This window comes from Ambystoma mexicanum, chromosome 10 (genome assembly GCF_040938575.1).
Source record: "Ambystoma mexicanum isolate Mex_15411 chromosome 10, UKY_AmexF1_1, whole genome shotgun sequence".
Lineage (NCBI taxonomy): Eukaryota > Metazoa > Chordata > Amphibia > Caudata > Ambystomatidae > Ambystoma > Ambystoma mexicanum.
Genome location: NC_090932.1, coordinates 1,173,319,053 through 1,173,340,805, shown reverse-complemented (window position 1 = coordinate 1,173,340,805; position 21,753 = coordinate 1,173,319,053). Strand labels below are relative to the sequence as shown.

The 21,753-nt window shown below is 44.0% G+C and overlaps 1 protein-coding gene across 5 annotated transcripts in view; it reads left to right on the top strand.

Annotated features, from left to right (window-relative positions):
• Nucleotides 1–21,753, top strand: part of AIFM3 (AIF family member 3) — a 479,089-nt gene that overhangs the window by 365,828 nt on the left and 91,508 nt on the right. For all 5 annotated transcript variants that reach the window (XM_069619126.1, XM_069619124.1, XM_069619123.1 and 2 more), the window contains exons 18-19: nucleotides 10,023–10,140; nucleotides 15,163–15,261. In XM_069619126.1, coding sequence (XP_069475227.1) covers nucleotides 10,023–10,140; nucleotides 15,163–15,261 — 217 coding nt within the window. The remainder of the gene's footprint in view (nucleotides 1–10,022; nucleotides 10,141–15,162; nucleotides 15,262–21,753) is intronic.

Sequence of the window (21,753 nt, the reverse complement as noted above, 5' to 3'; positions counted from 1 at the left end):
AATAGGGCAAGCTTTGCCCTAGTGCTAATACCGTACATACTTTGCACTTGCACCGGTGCAAACTTTGGTTATCTGGCCCCAGACATGCATATGTGCTACACCACATATGTGGTGCCTGATAAAGTGTCCCACTTACAGGCTATGAAATATAGGCTATCATAAATCATTGGCCAGTTGAAACTACACCCATTTTACATATACTGCCAAGGGATATGATCGCGCCATTTGTAAATGCCATGCCATGACACACATCTGACTGATCCTGTGCCAGTCAGTAAAATACAAGATCCAAAATGAAAAGAACTAAGCCGGGATTAGCAGAGCCACTCACTCAATTGGTCACAGCCATTCCCCACATTTGGTGAAACTGACGTTTTGCTGCATTTTTTGTGGTGCTACTTTACGGGGGCTTGGTTGGGGTACATACCTTTTAAGGCTAGTGGGTGGAGAAGGTATGGGGGTTTTGGCAGAGGGTATAAAAAATGCAGAAAAAATTGCCAGCAAAATGACCCAGGAGATCAGCTATATCTGATGGACCTCCTGCATAATAGCGCCACATTTGTGGCGTGATGGCGCCGTTAACGTGGCAGCAATTCCTTTGCTGTTACTTTTTTTTTTTTTACGAAAGTGCCATACTCCTAATGTGCCCAATTGACTTTTAAAATGGCAAGCAATTGTGCAGTTATCCACGTGTGCAACTTGTGTGCCTCTCCCTTCGTTAATGTGGTGTGCTTCTCCAGTATAACGAGCTTAGCCTACATTACAAGACATACTAAACTGGGAGGTGGGGAGGGGCTGCCAACCCTTTTATTTGGTGTCAGCTGACCTTATAGAAAGTGCTGAGGAAAATGAAATGTCTGTAGGGGCGCACAGGAGAGCAATGACAGGCCGAACTGAATTAAATCGTGACTTGGGGCCTCATTACAAGTGAGGCAGTAAGGGGTTAATGGTGCCGGTAAAGGTGCCGGCGCCATTAACCCCGTACCACCTCATTACGAGGTCCACTCACGGGACCCGCTCTGGACGTCTGGTCAGACCAGACATCCGTTGCGGGTGCCGCAAGGGGACCAGCATGCTGACAACGGGCCTGTCATTAACGGGCCAGTTGTTAGCATGCTCCCCATTCCCATTGAGCCCTATGGGGGCTCGAATGGGAATGGGGATGGTCCGGGTCTGGGCTCTCTGAATGGGGAAATACCGGGCCCTCCAGCCCGGTATTTCCCCATTCAGGGACCACGGACCCGAGTTTAACTTATTAACGGCATGGCTGCCTCCAAACTCATAATGAGGCCCTAGGTCTTCAGTCTCACCGCAAGTGTTGGGGTGTGAAGATGGATACTGGATGGTCTAACACGGGAAGATAGTCAAAAAGGTTTTACTAGAGTCTCCGTCACATTACAAGGGGTCCACTTGGATATCAGTGTGTTTAGACCCCCTACACCACTCTTCATAAAGAAAGCGTTTTAGCGCCTCATTTTGAGAATGTATTTAATAGGGATACGTTGCCTCCTCAGTACTGGCCAATAAAGGAGTCATCGCCATAATACTGAACGACAATTAACCCAAAAAAATATTTTTAAGGTTGCACACGAGTAAGGCACCAAACTGGTTATCGTGGCCGTGTACAAGTAGATACAAGATATAAATTGGTACTGAAACTAAATGCAGTAAAACAATTGATTTCCCTTTTCCGTTAACCTATCCACTATTAGATAAGTGGCACATCAGCGCCACCTAGGGACAGCCCAACTAGGCAGGGCAAGATAGAATTTCTCTATCCCCTTTAACTCTCTTCCTTGAAATAGTTACTAATAATAGACCATCCAGTACCCATCTTCACACCCCAACACTTGAGGTGAGACTGTCATTGCGAGCTGGGCGGTAAGGGGTTAACGGCACCGGTAATGGTGCTGGCGCCGTTAACCCCTTACCGCCCTATTACAAGTCTGCTTGCGGGACCTGCAAAGGGCGCCTGGTAAAACCAGGCGCCCTTAGCGGGTCCCGCTAGCAGACCAGGGAGCTAACAACAGGCCCGTTATTAACGGGCCTTTTGTTAGCTCCCTCCCCATTCCCATTGAGCGCTATGGGGGCTCAAATGGGAATGGGGATGTACCGGGTCCGGGTTCCTCGAATGAGGAATTACCGGGTCCTCCAAGGTTGGAATGGCCTGTTAAATCCTCATTTGACGAACCCGGATCTGGTACCCGGTAAGGAGGTAACCATGCCACAAATTGCGGCATGGTTACCTCCAACTTTGCAATGACCCAAGTCACAATTTAATTCAGTTCGGCCTGTCACTGCTCTCTGGGTCGCCCCTACAGACATTTCATTTTCCCAGGCACTTTATATATGCTCAGCTGACACAAAATAGGGGTGGCAGCCCCTCCCCCCAGTATAGTATGTCTTGTACTGTAGGATAAACTCTTTATCCTCTCCCCCTCTTCGTGTTGCTAAATTGTGCCCGTCCCTCCTTGTTATGTATACTATACTGAGAACCTTGCACCACTGGCATGATGGAACACAGATTAGGGCTGTGAAGAGTGAGCGGGAGCAGTATATGACAATCAGGTGACTATCCAGCATTGCAAGAGTGGAGGGATGCGGGGGGCGAGCCACGAAAAAAGTCCTGCTGCTTTCCCTCCAAATGCAGTGGGTGCAATTCCACATGGTCTCATTCGGGCCCACAAACCACCCACCCCTGCCCCAATCTACTTTTTTGGTAACATTAGTGGCAGATGGCATTTTAACAAATAACAAAAAAAAAAGAAAACTGCAGAATCATTACAGATGCAGGCAACTCCTCTATTAGAGCTGTGTCCAGGCGCTCTGGGGCAAAAGACATACAAACCTCCTAATTTGCATATGGATTGCACCAACAGAATTGACTTCACAGAAAAGGACATCGCAAGGAGCATCATCAGTCTTTGATACTGGAGGCACCATGAAAATGACTCTAGAAAACGTTAAAAAAAATAACAGCATGCTATATTGACATAAGCTTTGAAGTGAATCACTTACAGCGCTGCACATAAGACAGTGTGATTAAATGATCTGTCCAGGTTCACACACTTTGGTTAAATGGTGAAACCGGGATGTGGTCAAGCAACTGAGCACATCTTCCTAGGTTTAGTTGATACAGATATTTATTAAGGTTTCCCTTTGCGTTTCATGTGCCTAAATAATACTTTATTTCTAGCAATGCCTTGGAAGCAAAGCACATTACATAATAAAATACCCGTTCATAATTAACTTTACACTAAATACATCATAGAAATATGTTGAGCAACAAGTTGACTTCAGTTGTATTCTCCCCATCCTGCATGCAAAGTCACAATAGCATCATGCAGATTGTGAGCCTAACAAATCCCCCTTGAGAAAAGCCATAGTAATTATTTCATAACGCATGCAACATTATGCACCCTTCTCACTGCTGTTCACAACATCCCATGAGCATTTCTGAAGGGACAAAGGTCCCTGCTAACAGTCCCCCCCCGCGCTCCCATCAGTGCCTAATGGCTCATATTCTAATGCTCTGCTTACACAGGGCAACGGGAGAGCCCCTCTGGTTGCCCAGACCTCCTTGTGGCATTGTCCTGGCAGTGGGAAATTTCTACCGTTTCAGAAAGGGTAATGTGTCCTGCTGCAAGGACAATGCGCTTGCTGAGCAGGAATTGCTCAGCACACATTGTCCTCCCAGCAGACACCTTTCCCGTTGGGAACCCTCATTGAGGTGCCGTTCTGGAGAGGTGGCCCACTGACATTTGGGGTGGTTTACTGTACCCAGATTATTGAAGATTTTGAGAACTGGGCCACTGTGTATAAGACACGTGACCCGGCCCGCATTGTCGTAGCTCTAGCTCCACTGGTTGCACGTACTACCACAATTCCTAAACATTTGACAAGGGGTTGGGGAGTGCATCATCAGTGGGGCCACGTTGGGCAATGTAGTGACGCTGTCAAGAGAATTATTTATTTGCCAAGAGGGAGATCGATCCCCATTGTCTCGAGATGTTGCTGCATGATTGGAATGGGAGGCCAACAATCTGTTCCTACCAATGCCAGAAGTCAGTGAGGATGATGGCTACACTTCTGTCACAAGACTTTTTATTATTAAGTTATTCCTATGGCTAAGTCCTAGGGACTTAGCCATAGGAATAACCTAATAATAAAAAGTCTTCTGTCTTTATTGTCTTATAGATGTTAGGGTACAGACAGGGGGTAGTAGCCATTTTGACTCCAACTGTAAAGATCCATACACTCCTGTCACTGCATTTTTACCTACAAGTGAATCCTCATTATGCGCACTACCACCCGCCTAGAGCCGTGCAACGGCCCAGCGAATCCAAGGAACATGTTCAGGCCAGAGTACATCAGCTGGCAAGTTCCTCCAAGTTGCGAGGTATAGAGGACGATATCGGCGTTCAGGTGATCCAAAGTACTGAGTCAACAAGGCTAAGATAACCCATCATGCATGAGCCCTGCATGTCCCCCCAGAAGATCTGGAAATATCTCAACCTCAAAGAGGTAGATTCCTGCAGAGCAGTGATGGACCCAACAGTGGGCCGGTGCCGCGTGGAAAAACAAGCGTCACTGTGGAATGGTGTACAAGAGAATTTCGCATTGACAGACATGAGGTCTTTTCTCACTACTCTGACCCCTGCTGTTCCGTCCCGCTACCACTATGTGGATATGCATTGCACCCACTGGTGAAATGGCCAGATCGAGGCAGGTCTACAAAGCTGCAAACAGGCATAAACACTTTGCCACCTTCTGAAGGGTTAAAGCAACGTTTCTAAGGGGACAGCCAATCCGTCAATGCTTGCAGAACATGTTTTCTATGCACATTGATCTCTGCAGGTTCAAGCGATAGTGTTTCATTGGCAGAGGTCTTCCAAGGCATGATTCACAAAGGGCTCTTATATGTAAAGAATACACCCGAAATATGAGAAACCACCTTCTAGTACACTGTTCTGTTATTCTGCATCTTAAGCACTATGAGCTGACACTACTCCAAAAACATGCACGTTTCTCAATGCTCATTTGTAGTGTTTGGTATATGCATCCAATCAGGAAGCCATAATGGCTGACCTGAAAAAAACCCATCTAACATCAAGAAATCGACACCTGCACAGACACTCTCCAAAGTCAAAGCTTCCTATGCACGGTCAATTACTGCGGAAAATGTACTCCACCATTCGCCACTCTTACCAAGCCTTTACCTGATCTCACCAATTCATGACAGTGCCATGGTTACGTTTGAAACAAAAGAGACGTTTTCTTCTTTTAAAGAAGTATTAGTGGACAAAAAAGTGTTTGTCAATTGGCCAATGCAAAAGTTGGAAAATGTCAGTCTTCTGCTATTCCGATGTCTGCAATATTGCAAGAATTGAAATAGAATTGTATGACAATTAAAACATCTTATGAGGATCACGAAGTAATAACTATAAGAAAGTGTTAGACTTGGAAGCTATCTGACAATATGGCAGCATGGATAAGACAGAGTAATGCAATCACCGTGCCCTGTTTGCCCCTTTACACCATATATTACTCTTCTGTGAGAAATATTTAGAACCAGGGAGAAGATCACTCCTCCCTGTAATGAGACAGCGAAACTTGTGAAAATGTAACTTTTCTTGAATCTGTTCACTTTGGGCAAATTCTATAGAGGTTAAAGGATCTTTACTCAATAGTTAAGGAAGGTAAGTCTCCATGGGGTGATGACATAGAGAACGGAACTATTGATTCTCCTTTTTACATTGTGAGTTTGATAACAGTAGGTATGTACATTTATATTGCATGACGACAAGTTATATCTTTTAATTTAATTGTGTATCTTTATTCAAGTTCACGTTTATTAGATATACATCCAGCCAACAGGCTTTGTATAACACAAGACATACCAACTTTTACATATAAAATTACATATTAAATACACCAAATTGAATATAAAAGCTCCTAAAACATTATCTAAACAAGTTATTCAATACATCTTAAAATGTCCACAATTTTTATATAAAACAATTCTATGAAATGAGGTTAATATCATTTTCTTTCATAAAACCCATCCATAGTTCCATAATTTAATTCATATCAATCGCATTATTACATGATTTAAAATACCTGTATCTCAATTGCATTAGACTTCCGCAATCCATGATCAAGTGATATAACACTCAATCACCTGATTGCCACATAAACGACACTTCCTGCACACATATGGCATTTCTAGTCTGTCGCCTTTAGTCTCGAACACCGCAGACGTTTTAAATGTAATAGGTAAGTATGAAAGGTTCCTGTGCTGGGGTATGCTTTAATGAACCTTGGAAGCATGATTAGAGTAGATCTTTCATCACAAAATGCTCCACTATGTACTTTCAATGCTATGTTTATCAGATTGTGCTCATATCCAAATTCACACAGTTTCTTTTTTAACCACGATTTCAAGTCCACTGTTATGCTTTGATGATCCCTCCCCAACGTCCATTTCCTGTGAGTCTTTTGCACAGTACCCATAGTCCCAACTAACTCATTGCCTTCTAACCTTAAAAATGCCTTTACATATGGGACAATGATCATATCTGTTTGCAGTTTGCATACATTCTCTTAGCACATTACACATTGGCTTATGTAGGCATACAAAATTTCTTTTATGTTAAACTCTAGATACAGTTATTCCACACTCACACTTTGTGGGATTCGCAATCATTTTCTAAGTATTTTGGGCTCAAATACCACAAGTCGCCTTGCAAATTTATGGCCCCATATCACAACAGCATACAATAGCATCGCCTTTATTTTTGCAATGTAGATAATCGAAACAGCAGAAGCTGAATAACCATTGTTTCTTCCTATATATATATATACTTAGTGCATTAACTGAGGTAAGACACCGTAATTTCAGGGCAGATAAGTGTGGTTCCCAATTTAGCTTCTCATCTATTATTATGCCAAGGTACATATATGTCGTGACTTGTTCAATCTTTTTGCTCTTCAATTTCCATATATATTTCTTTGGTCTGTTTTTTAGAGAAGACCATTATTTTTCTTTTGTCAATGTTGATTGTCAAACCATTGAGCTTGGAGTAAGCCACTAGGGAATCAAGCATTCGGTGCAGACATGCTGGTGTGTAATCTAAAATTAGCAAGTCATTTGCATATGCGAGCCATCCAACAACAACACTATTAATCTTCACCGGATTGGCTTCAGGTATATTGAATGTTTCTTTCATGTCAGCCAGATATAAATTAAAGAAAATGGCCGCAATCATACACCCTTGTTTTACACCACAACATGTAGCCATGAATTTAGAGTGTCTTCCCACTGCATTCAATCTTATACATACAGTTGTATCTGTCTGTAGTAACATGAGCATTCTTAATAGGCCCTGTGGAATTCCCCATGAGTTTAGTTTCTGCCATGACCGATTTCTTAACACAGTATCAAAAGCGACGGAGAAATCGATATATGCACAGTAAACATCTAGGTTGCTTTTTTCCCATGCATGCTCAACTGCAGAAGTTAACATCAACAGATTGTGTGTGGTGCTAGATTTCTCCCTGAAGCCTGTTTGATTTGATGCTAGGGTTTTTTCTCCACTATTCATGCATTCAATTCACATAATAGAACCCTTGTGAAGATCTTATAGGAGATATCTTACATCGCTAACATGCGAACGTTTGCACGCTTTTCCCACACCCCTTTCTTGTGTACTGTTAAGATATTACTGGTTTTCCATGAGATTGGAATTACTCCAAGTTTGCCTATTTGTTTGAGTAATAGGTGTAGAGCTGCTCCCCAAAGCTCAGGTTGTTTTTTAATCAGAAGATTACAAAGCCTATCGGGACCTGCCGCGGGTAAATTCTTTACATTTTCAATAATTTGGAATTGGGAAGACATACTCAGTACATTCTACTCTACCCAAAGTCTCATTGATATAGTTTCCCCAGTTTTCCTCCGTAATACAATTGATTTTCAGGTCACGTTTTTTGTTGTTTTTGTTGTTACTAAGCAATTGTCATATCCCATTGGTTGTATTTTTATGGGATTCACATTTTGAATAAAAGACTGACAAATCAATAAAAGCAGATGTGTAATGTATAAAATAAATTAAACCTACATAATGAGTAGCTGCATTATGATCCAATAATCCCATCAAGGGGATTGGGCTACAAGATAAAACAAATACACATTGTGTGTACATATCACCAGATCTTAAGTTGATATGATTGGTTCGTAACACGCAATAACGATGATGTATTTTTTTATATTTCATGTCACAATTATTGAAATCTTAAATCCTGGAGAATGATCTGCAAGTAAATAATTTAACATATGATACCAATATACAGATTATGCTATTAGTGTTGTGTCATTTATAAGAGTGTGATGTTTACTATTTATAGTGCATAGTTTAATTTGCTATAGTATGAGACATATTTTTTGCAACATGTAAATAATTCCAAAGATTGCAAAATTGAGAAATGTTGAAACGTATTTTGTAGATAGAAGTAAAACAAAATATAAATGATATACTTCATATATTTAATTGCACTGCTGGGGTTTCAATGAAGAGGTTTTCAGTTTACGGGTTACAGCCCTGATCTGTAGAAGGACTGGGTTTACAAAGGTCCTCTGGGCAGTTAGTGGAACACCCAGAATGGCTCTTCACCTTGTCTGAGAACGCAGCTGCTGATTAAGCAACGGGGGTTGATTAGTTTAGTTCATAGCTGCTGAGTAAATGAGAAGAAAATCATTAACTTGGTTCACAGCTGCTCCCAGAATTGTCCGGATCGCGGCACACAGAAATTGACATATTTGCTTTGAGGCTAGTGGCACACTTTTATTCAACATTTCAAGTGATTGCAATGCTCAGAAAACAATTGGTCCAAATGATGTGGGTGATGTTCCCCGTGCCAATGGGTGAAATCCATATTTCACGGGAATTATGTTACCCCTGTGTGATATGGAAAATAATGTATGGGGGAGGATATCATGCCTTTGGTATGTAGGCTTTGAAACCACTGTAATTTGTGCAATAAACATACATTTAATAGTATGACGTATTTGAACCAGCTCAGGTGCATGTACTGTATACGGAGATAGGGCATCTTAAAACGACATGTTCATTTGGATATGATTGCATAAGTATTCACAGTATTGCTACTACATTATGCACTGTAATGTTATCACTCCAGTGTTAAAGCCCTGAGGAAGATCTGAAGAGTGAAACATGTGATGGCATGCATAATAAAAATAGGGATTGAAACATGCAATATGTATGGCCTTAAATCATTTAGATTCCAAAGTACTTCTTAACCGCTTTGTCACAAATTATCTAGTGGCTAGCTTCTAGCTAAAAGATATAGAAATTAAATACACTCAATAATAAATAATATAACGACTCTATCTCATTAGGAGGCATGGGACTCTGCTAGATTCTAAAATGTTAAAATGTGCTTCGCTTCAACTCTTGCACACAGGAGGATTCCAGCTCTCAATCAGTGGTCGACTCTGAGGTGTTGGCTACAGTCACCACGCCCTGGCCTTCAATAGTATTCCATGTAAACTCTAGGCGGCAACTACCCCTGCAGAGCTGCATCAAATTGCACAGCATGTGCTACTGAAAGCAGCCTCCAAAAACAAGAAGGGATGCACTCTGCTCATATCCCCAAGTAGAGGACTTTCGTAAAGTCATTTATCGAGAACACTGGCCACCACACTTGCGTTTTAAGAACAAACTTGATACGTAATCAGAGTCACACATGGCCATGTCCTCTGCCGTAGGATCATTCCACGTGTGTGGAGTTGTGTCTAATTAATCCAACCAAACACTCATGCAAGATGAGACCCGTGAAGACAGTGGCTTAAGATATCTCACAAAATGTGAGTCTCTAGCTGGCTGCGTGAGTCATTTGAGTGGATGTGTGCTTGTACCGCTCCGTGATTGAAATGTCGCGTAGATGTCCTTTGTGGATACGCATGCTGGTCATTGGTGCCAGTCTCACTCAAAGCTTTATTCCAGATGATGCAGACAAATATCCCTGGGGTTTTTGCAGCTGGCGATGTGGTCACCTTCCCCCTGGCCTTCCGCAATAACAAGAAAGTCAACGTGCCTCACTGGCAGATGGCGCACATGCAAGGTGGGTTCATATCATGAAAGGTGGGCTTGAAATGAACTGTGCTGGTCACTCACTAGCAGTGTATTGTATCATTAATTGTACATGTGGGAACAATTCAAGATGAATGCAGAGGAGAAGGCCAACATGTCTTTGTGCTGTTGTTCTGCAATGCCTAAGAAGAATGGTGGTGCCATCAGGCTATTTGGCCTCTTAGTAGTTTCATTCGCAGGAAAAACAATCAGGTTGCAAGGTTCCTTCACTGGAAAGCACTGCTTCCCCACAAGGTCCCACCACTGGAAATCACTGCTTCAGTTCCATCACTGGAAAGCACTGCTCCCCCACAAGGTTCCAGCACTGGGCACTCTGCTTCCCCACAAGGTCCCACCACTGGAAAGCTCTGCCTCCCCACAAGGTCCCACCACTGGAAAGCACTGCTTCCCCACATGGTTCCAGCACTGGAAAGCATTGCTTCCCCACAAGGTCCCACCACTGGAAAGCACTGCCTCCCCACAAGGTCCCATCACTGGAAAGCACTGCTTCCCCACAAGCTTCCATCACTGGAGAGCACTGCTTCCCCCACAAGGTTCCATCACTGGAGAGCACTGCTTCCCCACAAGGTTCCATCGCTGGAAAGGCACTGCTTCCCCACAAGCACTGCTTCCCCACAAGGTTCCATCACTGGAAAGCACTGCTTCCCCACAAGGTTCCATCACTGGGGAGCACTGCTTCCCCCACAAGATTCCATCACTGGAGAACACTGCTTCCCCACAAGGTTCCATCCCTGGAGAACACTGCTCCCCCACAAGGCCCACAAGGTCCCATCACTGGAAAGCACTGCTTCCCCCACAAGGTTCCATCACTGGAGAACACTGCTTCCCCACAAGGTTCTATCCCTGGAGAACACTGCTCCCCACAAGGCCCGCAAGGTTCCATCACTGGAAAGCACTGCTCCCCCACAAGGCCCGCAAGGTTCCATCACTGGAAAGCACTGCTCCCCCACATAATGGCTCTGCCGAGCTTTCCTTCTCTCAAGAAGGGCCTGAAAACTGCTGTCATGAAAGGAGCCTTTGCCAATATTCCAGATTCTATACCAGACTCTATACAAGGCGACTAATCTCCTCAAAAGAGGGACAGGACCCTCTGTCACCAAGGTGAAGACCTAGGAATCACCGCCTGCCAAACGTTGACCTCAAGACCTGAGCAGTGATGGGCTTCCATTTAATGATCATCCGGGGGATCCAACTTGGGTGCATCTCCTAACAGCAGCCACAGAACCGCAAAGAGGCCGCTGCATCGTGTAGAATAGGCGGCCAAGCAGAGACAGATAACTCGGCAGCATGATTGAAATGGTCCTGCGGTTTAGCCGCACTGGAACGTGTGCACGTCTCCCCTGACCCTGTGCTGCTGCCATTTCAGGATATACACGTGCAGTGGATTCCCTGACGACGAAGGGAAGGCCGGCATTCGCTCAGTGAGCACAGCAGGCCGTCTGAATGACTTCCCCTTTCAGGATGTACTATAATAATGAAAAAATGCACGCGTTGTCAATAATTTCCAGCAACGCTGCGTTAATTTAGGAGGTGGCCAAATAGTTTTAGAACTATGCAAGGACGAAAGAAAGCATGACAGAGGGAGTTTCCTGGGAGGTGCAGATATAAGCAATGTTCTGAATATGTTGATATGTTCACCTGACGAGAGTCATTTATGTGCGATGGGTAGCAGACTGCGACTCTCCGATTTATTTGCTCAGCGTGTGTGTGAATACTTTCGCTGATTGGAATGCTTCGTCTGCGACTCGGATCGCTTTGGAAGGCCCCGTGTGTGAGTAACAGGTGATTGGGCTGCTGTGTGTCCATCGCCGCTCCGTGTGGAATCCCCAATGTCTGACTCACCACGTGACTCGCGGCTGATTGGGCCGCTTTGTGCACAGCCTATCCGTTTCGAAGCGTCAACACGTGACTCGCGGCTGATTGGGCCGCTTTGTGCACAGCCTATCCGTTTCGAAGCGTCAACACGTGACTCGCGGCTGATTGGGTCGCTTTGTGCACAGCCTATCCGTTTCGAAGCGTCAGCACGTGACTCGCGGCTGATTGGGCCGCTTTGTGCACGCATGCTCTGCTTGGAATTAGTCGCTGCAACTCGGGTCTGTGTGGAATGCTAGAGAGTACAGCGCCGCTGCGTGGAATGCTTCACCTGCTGCTTACATTGATGTGAACTGGCCAGCGGGTGGCTCGCAGCAGTCACACAACGCTGCTCTGCTTGGAATGCTCAACATGGGCCACACAGTTGAGGGGACTCGTAGTGGATAGGAATGCTTTGCGTATGACTATGACCTAGTTCAGGGTTGTCCAACTCCAGTCCTCGTGGGCCGGAATTCTGACAGTTTTCAGGATATCCTTCATGAATATTCATTAGATAAAATGTGCATACATTTAGAATCAATGTATGCAAATGTGTCTCATGAACACTAATGAGGGGGCATCCGGAAAATCGGACATGTTTCCGGCCCTAGTGGCCTAGAGTTGGACAACCCTGATCTAGTTGTAATTCTCACTATGTGCTTTTGATCACTTTGGATTGCTTGGTGTGTGACCAAGATGAACGGAGCAGTCACGGCTTGCCTTAATTGGTGTTGTGTTGTGCTGTGTTGCAGGTCATATAATTTGCACATTCAGTGGGATAGTGTCGGGTCTGCAGCGGGAAGAGGGGAAAACTTAAGGAGTATGGAATGAGGTTGCAAGTAGAGGAATAATACCTGTTTTTGGTTGTGTTGGGACCTCGGTTCCAGAGAGTGAGGACCTTGATTACTAAATGCCCGTCAAAGTGTCGTACACATGTAACTTCATGGATGGGGACCTGGTTGATGTGCACAAACTGGAAGGGTGTGTGTCACAGAGGGAGTTTCTACAAACACGGGCCACACCAGAGAGATTCATTTAGAACAGACATAGGGCCTCACTCCAACCTTGCCGGTCTCCTGGCGGTAAATCCGCCACGATACCAGCAAAGGCGGTTACTGTTTCCAGCACTCGGTCTTGCGGCATTGCTGCCGGATTACGAGTGCCGGAGGGACAGAGGTAATCCCCATTCATGGAGTCCAGTAGGACTCCATGATACGATTTGTCGTCATTACCGGCACCAGCAATGCAGGTGCCGGCAATGAGGGCTTTTTTGCCAGTAGGGCACCTGCCTTACCTCCAACATTTAGCTGGAGGTTACCAAGGTGCCCCACTGGCAAACCCGTAATCGGCCGGTCCGGTAAAGTGCCAGTATCCATGAATACCGTCACTTTTTTTACCAGACTGGCCGATTCGGAATGAGGCCCATACTACTTTGAATTCTACTCATTGTGAACTATCAGCCAGCGGAGGCTTCTCATGAGGAAGGGTATCTGTTATCTTTTCTGATGCCATAATGTCGAACGTAATGTCATTGGGTCTTGTAAAGTGCGGCTTCTGCCATATCCTTTGGTGGCTCCTTGGAGCAGGGTCCTGCAAGGGCGAGTAGGGAAAAGGGGGAAAGAAGGGTGTTGAGTGGCTAATGTGTTGATTTGTACAGAATCGAACAACCCAGTGTCTGTAGGTGAGGTAGCTTTTTTGTGGAAGCTTGCATGCATTTGGGTTAAGGTGGTGTATATTGTCATAACTTCTCTGTATTATGATCCTGTCTGTTAGGTCGGATAATTACCTCACGGGCCTGGCTGGAGTCCAGATGTGTGGTGCAGTGTAGCAGAGGGTTGAGGGGGCAGAGTCTTGTATAGTGTGTACAAAATGAAAGTTGGAGCCTGTGTGTGCCTGTGGATTGCGTACATGGCTGACCAGTGGTAGTTGGTGTAGATTCAAACATTTGCCTTTAGGCTTAGTCGGACAATCTAGGAACAAATGTACCTGAGGTCCGGCCTAACCAAAGCAAACTGGTATCCAACCAAAGAGCCATCCAGTTGGGGACCATCTAAGAGCAATACATTCGCAGGATGGACTACAAGCAGATCCCAACCTAAAATCAGATCATCTGGGGCCCAGCCGAGGGGCAAGTTGCTCTGGGGTACAGTCCAAACAGTTTATCCAAGATAAGATTTAGGAGCCAGTTGAGATGGGTCACCATCTAAAATTAAGCAGTGGGGAGTCCATGAGCCCTTTAGACAGGTACAGCCCAGGACTCTTTTGCAGGAACAATCCAGTTGCAAACTAATTAGGGCGCAGCCCAATATAACTGCCTCTTAGTGTGACCTAGCAGAGGCGTACAGTTCTAAAGGTCACGGGTTCACTCAGTTCTCTACCTCAAGTTGCTCTTTTGTGAATATAGTCAAGGGCAATGCTCTGGTCTGGTGAAAACCTCAACCAAACTGGATTGCACAGGAGACCACGGTATTAGCATAATTGACCTAAAACCATTTGACCTAAAACATTTGATTGAATTTTTGTGCCCGTTTTTTCAGTCAAATTTAATTAAATATATATATGGGGCTGGGTAAGCGTATAGATTAGGTTAAGGGGAATTGAGGGGCTTGTGAGGGGTCTCCCCCCACATTTCAGACCGAAAAAAAAGGTCAAATTTGATACAATTTGATTAGGTCAAATGTTTTAGGTCTAATAGACCCAAACCGAGACCACGACGACGGGCAAACAAACAGTTGCCATGCTCCAGGCAGAACCTCAATTGTGTATCACCCCCGGCATGTGTGGTGTGGTTGCATGCACCCAGTGGCACATCCTGCTCTGTAAGACACTTTCATGAAGCCCAGATCCTGATACTTTCAATATTCAATTCTGCTGAATGTTGCATTTTTTTTTCTAAAGAAATCGAATATTCTTGCTTGATTTTAGCAATGTGCTCTGTAGAGTTTCGTCTCTTTAAAAGTTTTTCAGACAGTTTTGAAATCATACTTAGTGTATGGGTTGGTGCAGCCATCGGTGCCCTCGAGTGAGAGGTTGGTGACTGATAGGAAAGTATTTTTTCAATTTCCACTGTGACTTTACTTATGTTTCACAGCTCTTGTGTCACTTCAGTAAGCACAAGTCTCGACTCTTTCTTCTTCACCAGGTCGAATAGCTGCCCTGAACATGCTGGCACAGGGGGTCGAAATCAACACGGTCCCTTATCTGTGGACGGCCATGTTTGGAAAAAGCATTCGATATGCAGGTAAACACTGCATTCCATTTCATGTGTATTTCTGCTGAGTCTTATGAGGGTGCATGCAATAGTCGCACTGGCGTGTTTTCTTTTTATTACCGTAATATTGCTAATATATTTTTGCCTCTGAAATCAGAGTGCCCAAATCACCACACCCCATTTGTCCCCCTAACTGGCAGGTGCTTTTGAGAGCAAGAGTGATAGTGTCTTCCAACCACTGTACATGCTTGGCCTGTACATTTCAGCTGGCTGGTTGATTGGAGGAGACCCCCACATAAACTCGTTCCTGTTTACCACCATAAATATCCTTTTAAGATGGTTTTCCAAACACCCCTGAACCGTTTTCAATAGCTTTGTAATGATCATGGAGTCATTTTGAATCTTAGCCTGCGAAGGTGCATGTTGGGAAGAAAGTGGGAGGAGCCAGGAGCAGGAAAGAGGGGCCAGGACAGGAAATACTGCTGATGCCATGACAGCAGTCATCATACTTGGCTCCTTATTGGCTAGAGAACAGTTGCTGTTGGCCCACCAGTCCCAGCCTGTCTCTGTACTTGCTCTCCTAGCCAGAGCACTCCTTCACTCTCACTTTGAGCCTCGCAGGCTACCCTACACGCATGTCTCCACCACTCACTCTAATTAATAGCATACTTTAGATGATGGTAATAGCTGTGAAGATTTAACTTTGACTATGCTCCCTGTCATAGGTTCAGTGCATGCCCTGCCGCTCTATCCCTCCGCGCCCCAAGGTCGGGGTCAGGAAGGTTTACTCCTGGCTCCTCTGTCAATGCCCCCTTTAGCCTTCCTTTCTCTGCCCTGACTCCCCCCTTATGTTACAAAAATCAAATAAAATTCATAAAAAGAAGGGGTATGGTTCTAAGACCAGGTTCCAAACCTTAGCAGTCTGGCCAGTGCATGTTCCTTCCATCGCCCCCTGTGTGCCCCATCAGGCCTCCTGGGATGAGACATGGGTGAAAACCTTTACGCCTCCAATACAAAGTTTTAAAATCCAGACTCCTCAGGAACTGAAAAGATAGGAGTCCTGAAAGAGGCTCTGCATGAGGGGATTAAATGTACAAAGTATTGTCTTTGCTATTATTATTTACTGGGTCAGATTCTTAAAAAAATAAATCACGCAAGTACAAAAGCCACAGAGCATGTGCATTTTTACTTCCTACCCCCACAAAAGTAAGGTCCGTGCAGATCACCTTGTTTACAAAAGTGATCCGTGCATGTTGGAGGGTGATGCGCCAGCGCAGTGATGCACTTGCCACCCACCGTGCATACGTTATTGTTGGAAGCACCCACCTGGGTGTTGGGAGCCTATCTCCCAATGACAGCCCTTTAAAGCGCCTGTTGTGAAATGTCAAAATGAAAAAAAAATGCTATCCCTGATTGGGAGTAGAACGGGGATGCACTACAGCGGTTCATACCACTGCTGCGCCACTTTTGAAGTGAAATTGATTCAGAATTCACCCACTAATGCATTGCACCCCTGCACCTGTTCCAAACATTTGCAGAGGGTGTACTCCACTTTTTCTCGCATTTGAAAATGCAACTTCTGTGAATTCAGGAAGCACTTTCAAATGCTTTAACCCCCCACCCCCCATCCCCTCTTTAATGTGCACTATTCCACACCTCTGGCGGGTACGGTGTGTGCCCTTCTAAGATGCACACGTTCAAATGCCCTTTCTGATTCTGGCAACAACAACAACAACAAAAAAACACTCCAGTGAAGGATGTGCCAGCTCATCGGATCCAGTGAAGGATGTGCCAGCTCATCGGATCCTTCAGATCCAGTGAAGGGGATGTGCCAGCTCATCGGATCCAGTGAAGGATGTGCCAGCTCATCGGATCCTTCAGATCCAGTGAAGGATGTGCCAGCTCATCGGATCCAGTGAAGGGGCTGTGCCAGCTCATCGGATCGTTTGCGGAAAAAAAAGGTTTTGGAATTGGGCCCAGAGTTCTTTCCTTTCTTGGAGGGGGGGAGCAAAGAAATTGCTTTGATGACAAGAGGGTTGAAAACTCCCACCACCCCAAAAAATAAGAGGTTCCCAGGATCAGGCATGGAATGCAGAGATGCTACATGACCCAAAAATGATGACCCCAGAAAAAGTCTGAGCACTCAGCAATCGAAAGCGAAAAAGAATATTGTTATGTACTTATTAAAAAAAAACAAATATATATTAAATGTATCAGAAAATTGATCTAAATGTAGGGTCAGATATAGTGTAGCTCACTGTTGTGAGTAACTAATAAAGCTGGCCAGAACAATAGCATAGGGTTTCCTTGTTTATTATCACCGGGCTGAATCGCTCATTAAAGTGCAGCCTGCACTTCAAAAGTTCCAATGCCGGCAGAGCTGGTGCAACCCTTCATCTTTCTCAGGTTGATCAATCGAGTACCATTACATTAATCCATCATAACAGCTATTATGTATAGACCTTGAAAGAAGGAGGAATCGGGCATTAAGCGCTATGTGAAACCTGATATTCTCATAATGATGGTGATGCTTGCAATGCAATAAGAAGACATTTAAAGAAGCCATCAGAGCTGTTGAAATCAGGGGCGTAGGGGACCCCGAATGCGCGCACACAGTATAAATCACCCTTGTTGGGATGAAACAGGGGGCGCTCACACATTTCTTTCCAGGGTACAAAATGTTCAGTTTGCTCTTTGCCTCCGGGCTGGATTGATCACTAGCCGCTGCCCTAAATGTCAAGCCCCCAAAACAAGAAATACCTCAATCTTAATGACAATGGGGTTTCCAAGTTCTGAAAAATATTTTAATATTCTAAAAAGCCCATTGAGTAAGTTTTTTCGGTAAAACATTATATTATTTAAGTAGCACACCAGGAGAGGTTTGGCAGTTCTGCCCAAGGAAATGTGGTTGCCACGTTTGCCACATTTTTAAGCACCAGGTGAATTAACATGAGCAGGACATGAATCGGACTCGAACACCAATGTTTAGGCAGGCTTGGGAATGTTTCTACAAGCAATCAGTGTGAAAAAGAACATGTGCCAAATTAGAAAGCATCGAGCCAGGAACACTCGCCAAAAGCATGATGAGATTTAAAGAAAGAAACCATTTTCGCAGGGGTTGGACAACTTCAGAGAGACGTGCATAACAACTAATTGTTATACAATGCAAACGTGGCAAGTGTTGTGCATATGAGGATGCAACTATCGTTAGGTGGCATTACTGTGGCATCCAAGACTCTGCTGGACCTATTAGTAACACATGTACATGTGAGGCTGTTCTGGCAGGAAATGGAGCATACTGCTGGGGTATGCGCGGCTGCGCGAACCGTATGGCGTTGTCAATGCTTATTTTTTCATTATTTATCTTCCTCTCCTGTGAGAGATATATTTATATATTTTATTGTTTTTGGCTCCTCTCACTCACCACCCATGACTGTGCCAAATTGACCTTCTGGCTTGGTCCTGAATTCCTGAATAAGCACTTGGAAGGTTCATCAGAGAAGCCCTTACCCTACCAAGCAGGGCCCTTATCAGCTCCATTAGTATTGTATTATTTAATTTCTTATAGCACAAACAGAGTACAAGAGCAGCGGGGCACTTCACAATGGGCTTGGCATTTTATAGAGTAATGCAGCACTGTTGATGAAGGGAGGGAGGGAGGGAGTGGAATTGCAGCAGAGGCAGAGAAAAGGCAAGGCCAGGGCGGAGGGCACAGCAAATGGTCTAAAGGGGTTCAAGCAGCCAGCAGACCGTATGAGTATCCTTGGGATAAACCCATGAATCTACTACTACTTTATGTGAAAAACAACCTTTTTAGTGTCCTTTTCTCAGGATTATTTTATTGATAAAACTTTCCTGCTTGAAACCATTATAAACAATGTAGCTTGTACTACAGGCTTTTTGGAGTGCTCCTAACTGCAAGGTGAGGAAAGTCTGTTAACCTATTCATAGTACAGACCGTGCGTGTTAAAAACATTATTCCTTAAGCACTCGTAAAGCAATAACAATTTTGCTCAATTGTGGTTACATTTTCAATTTACAACCCTGAGTACTTTCTCCCAACATGTTTCGCTCATGTATAACAACTCTGAGATTGTTCATCATGCTCTGCAGGCAGAGCCTACAACAAATGTCTTTGGCGAATGTAGTTTCTAGGAAGAAATGTGGTTGTGCGATTGCTGCAAAGCAGCCTATGGTTCTGTGTGCAAAGACTGGCTAAACATATGTCACAAAAATATAGACCACAAAAATATAGACCACAAAAATATAGACTACACACACTTGAGTAGAGATATATTTATGAATCAAAAGTATAATGGTACTGTGCAAGTAGTTAATTTACGACATTGTGTAACTGAGGGGATACGTGGATTGTGCAAACCGGAAGCACAGTGGGATTCTGAAAGCTAGAACTATAGAAGGATTTACTGGTTTTCGACATACTGATATGCTGTAATTGTGCACACTTGGAATATACTATGGTTGTCAAGAGGGGAGTTGTGTAGGATTGTCAAACGTGGAATATACTGGGAATACCACACTGAGGCTGATTTACTGGGAATGTATTGGCATGGTCTAACTGGGATTATATTGGATTATGCCGGTATTGTGTTTACTGGAAAATATGGTTCAGGCTTGTGCTAAATGGAAAATGCTTGGATTGTCAAACTTGTAATGTGCTAAAACCCAGGAAACTGGAGAAAAAAAACATTGGTAGTAATACTAGGAGTATTTCTGACACAACTGTATTATACTATGTTGGGTATAGTGGAAATGCCAAACTAAGACTATACAAGGGTTGTAAAAGCAACCTTAAGATCTGTAGCACAACACAAAACGCCAAAAGAAATGAAAAATACCTTAGATGTGTCTATCAGGTCATCAGAATTGCCCTGATGCCTAGAATCTGAAAGCATTAGACTACACCAGGGGCCCTGAACAACTACGAAGACCAGGACAAACCTATACAAGCAACACACTGTCTTCATAGATAGAAACCATGAATAGATCATGTAGACACGTAGTCAAAATCACATTTTGTGTACTAGGGACAACATGCCTTACCATTTAGTGCAACATGTTCCCACACATAAACATGGTTACCGGGATATTTTATTAATACATACATTACAAAGCACACATTGATAAGCATAACAACAAGTGCAGACATGCTCACTGTGCTGATACAAGTCACTAAAGTGCATGTGCTAGTACACTATGTCCAGTGTGGGGGCACAATCACATGGATGGCTCACGCCCCTAGTCACAATTGCAGCCAAAGTCCAAGGGCCAACTAGTATTGAACAGTAATGTGCGTATGATGCTACTGTAATTCAAATGTACAACGCTCAACCACTGTGCAGATTATAGTATGTCATCCCATAGCTCCAATGCTTAACCTACTAGCTTCGAAGAACGGAAAAAGTGCAGTGATCTTCCTCAGGGCCATAGTTAATGGCACAAAAAGAAGAATTCCCAATGAAACATGAAATCATGATGTGTAAGGATCAATATCGAACGCATATGCAGAAAAATACCTGTGTTGAAGCAGAATTATGGGTTGAGATCGATTTACCTGATGCAGCAAAGTCTCAATTTCCAAAATGCAAACAGAGGTGCAGAAGGTCATTAATTCCTTTTCCACTTATTGCTGCCCCATATATCCAGTTACACATTCACAGAGGAACCGGCATAGCAGTCCTTCTATGTCGCTCAAATCAAATCCAAAAGAAAGTACCTCGCGGCTGTCTTGCATTGCATCCGGTACACCAATAGCATAGGATTGCTTGGATGAGTCTATCCTGATGAGATGTCATTACATTCAGTACCTACAACAGTACAAAGCTAAGTGTCAGCTGCCTGCAATGGCCTACCACGCTTAACGATTTATGTTCATTAGCTCAAACATGTACTGGGCACTCCGATTTCCCAACCTAATGTTTCTCACAGATACATGTGATAACATACAACACATTTGATATTGTACAGTTAGTGAAGTGGTTCAATGTCCATGTTTTTCCTTTTCCCTCAAAAGTAGTAGTTTGCCTAACACACTGACACACAGAACAATTCCTGCACACACAGTGCCCTTTTACGGGACGTAGAGTAAGCATCGTCCGAGTGTTAGTGTTGCCTCCCTCTTTTTAGACAGAAGTAGATTCACTCCTTTTTTAAAGGCAAAAAGCGGTCTTGCCAAATTTGGATCCATGATCTGTAAAATATGCCAATAATATACTATCAGATTATGTAAGGAATTACTCAAATGGCAAAAGATTGTGACACAAAGAAGGTGATTGTTTTCAATGTTTTCTCTGCGCTCAAGAAGGTTTTCTCTACGATAAAACTATGCCCATGTGATGGAATGTTTAAGTAGCTTTTTTGAGTAACCACATGTCAAAAGGTAACTCTTCATAATGTTTGCTGATGATACAACTCTACAAGATTCATGCAATTTGTTTCCACATGCACAAACTGGTTGGTAAGAATATTGTTTTTTAGGCTCATGCCATGTTGACTATCGTG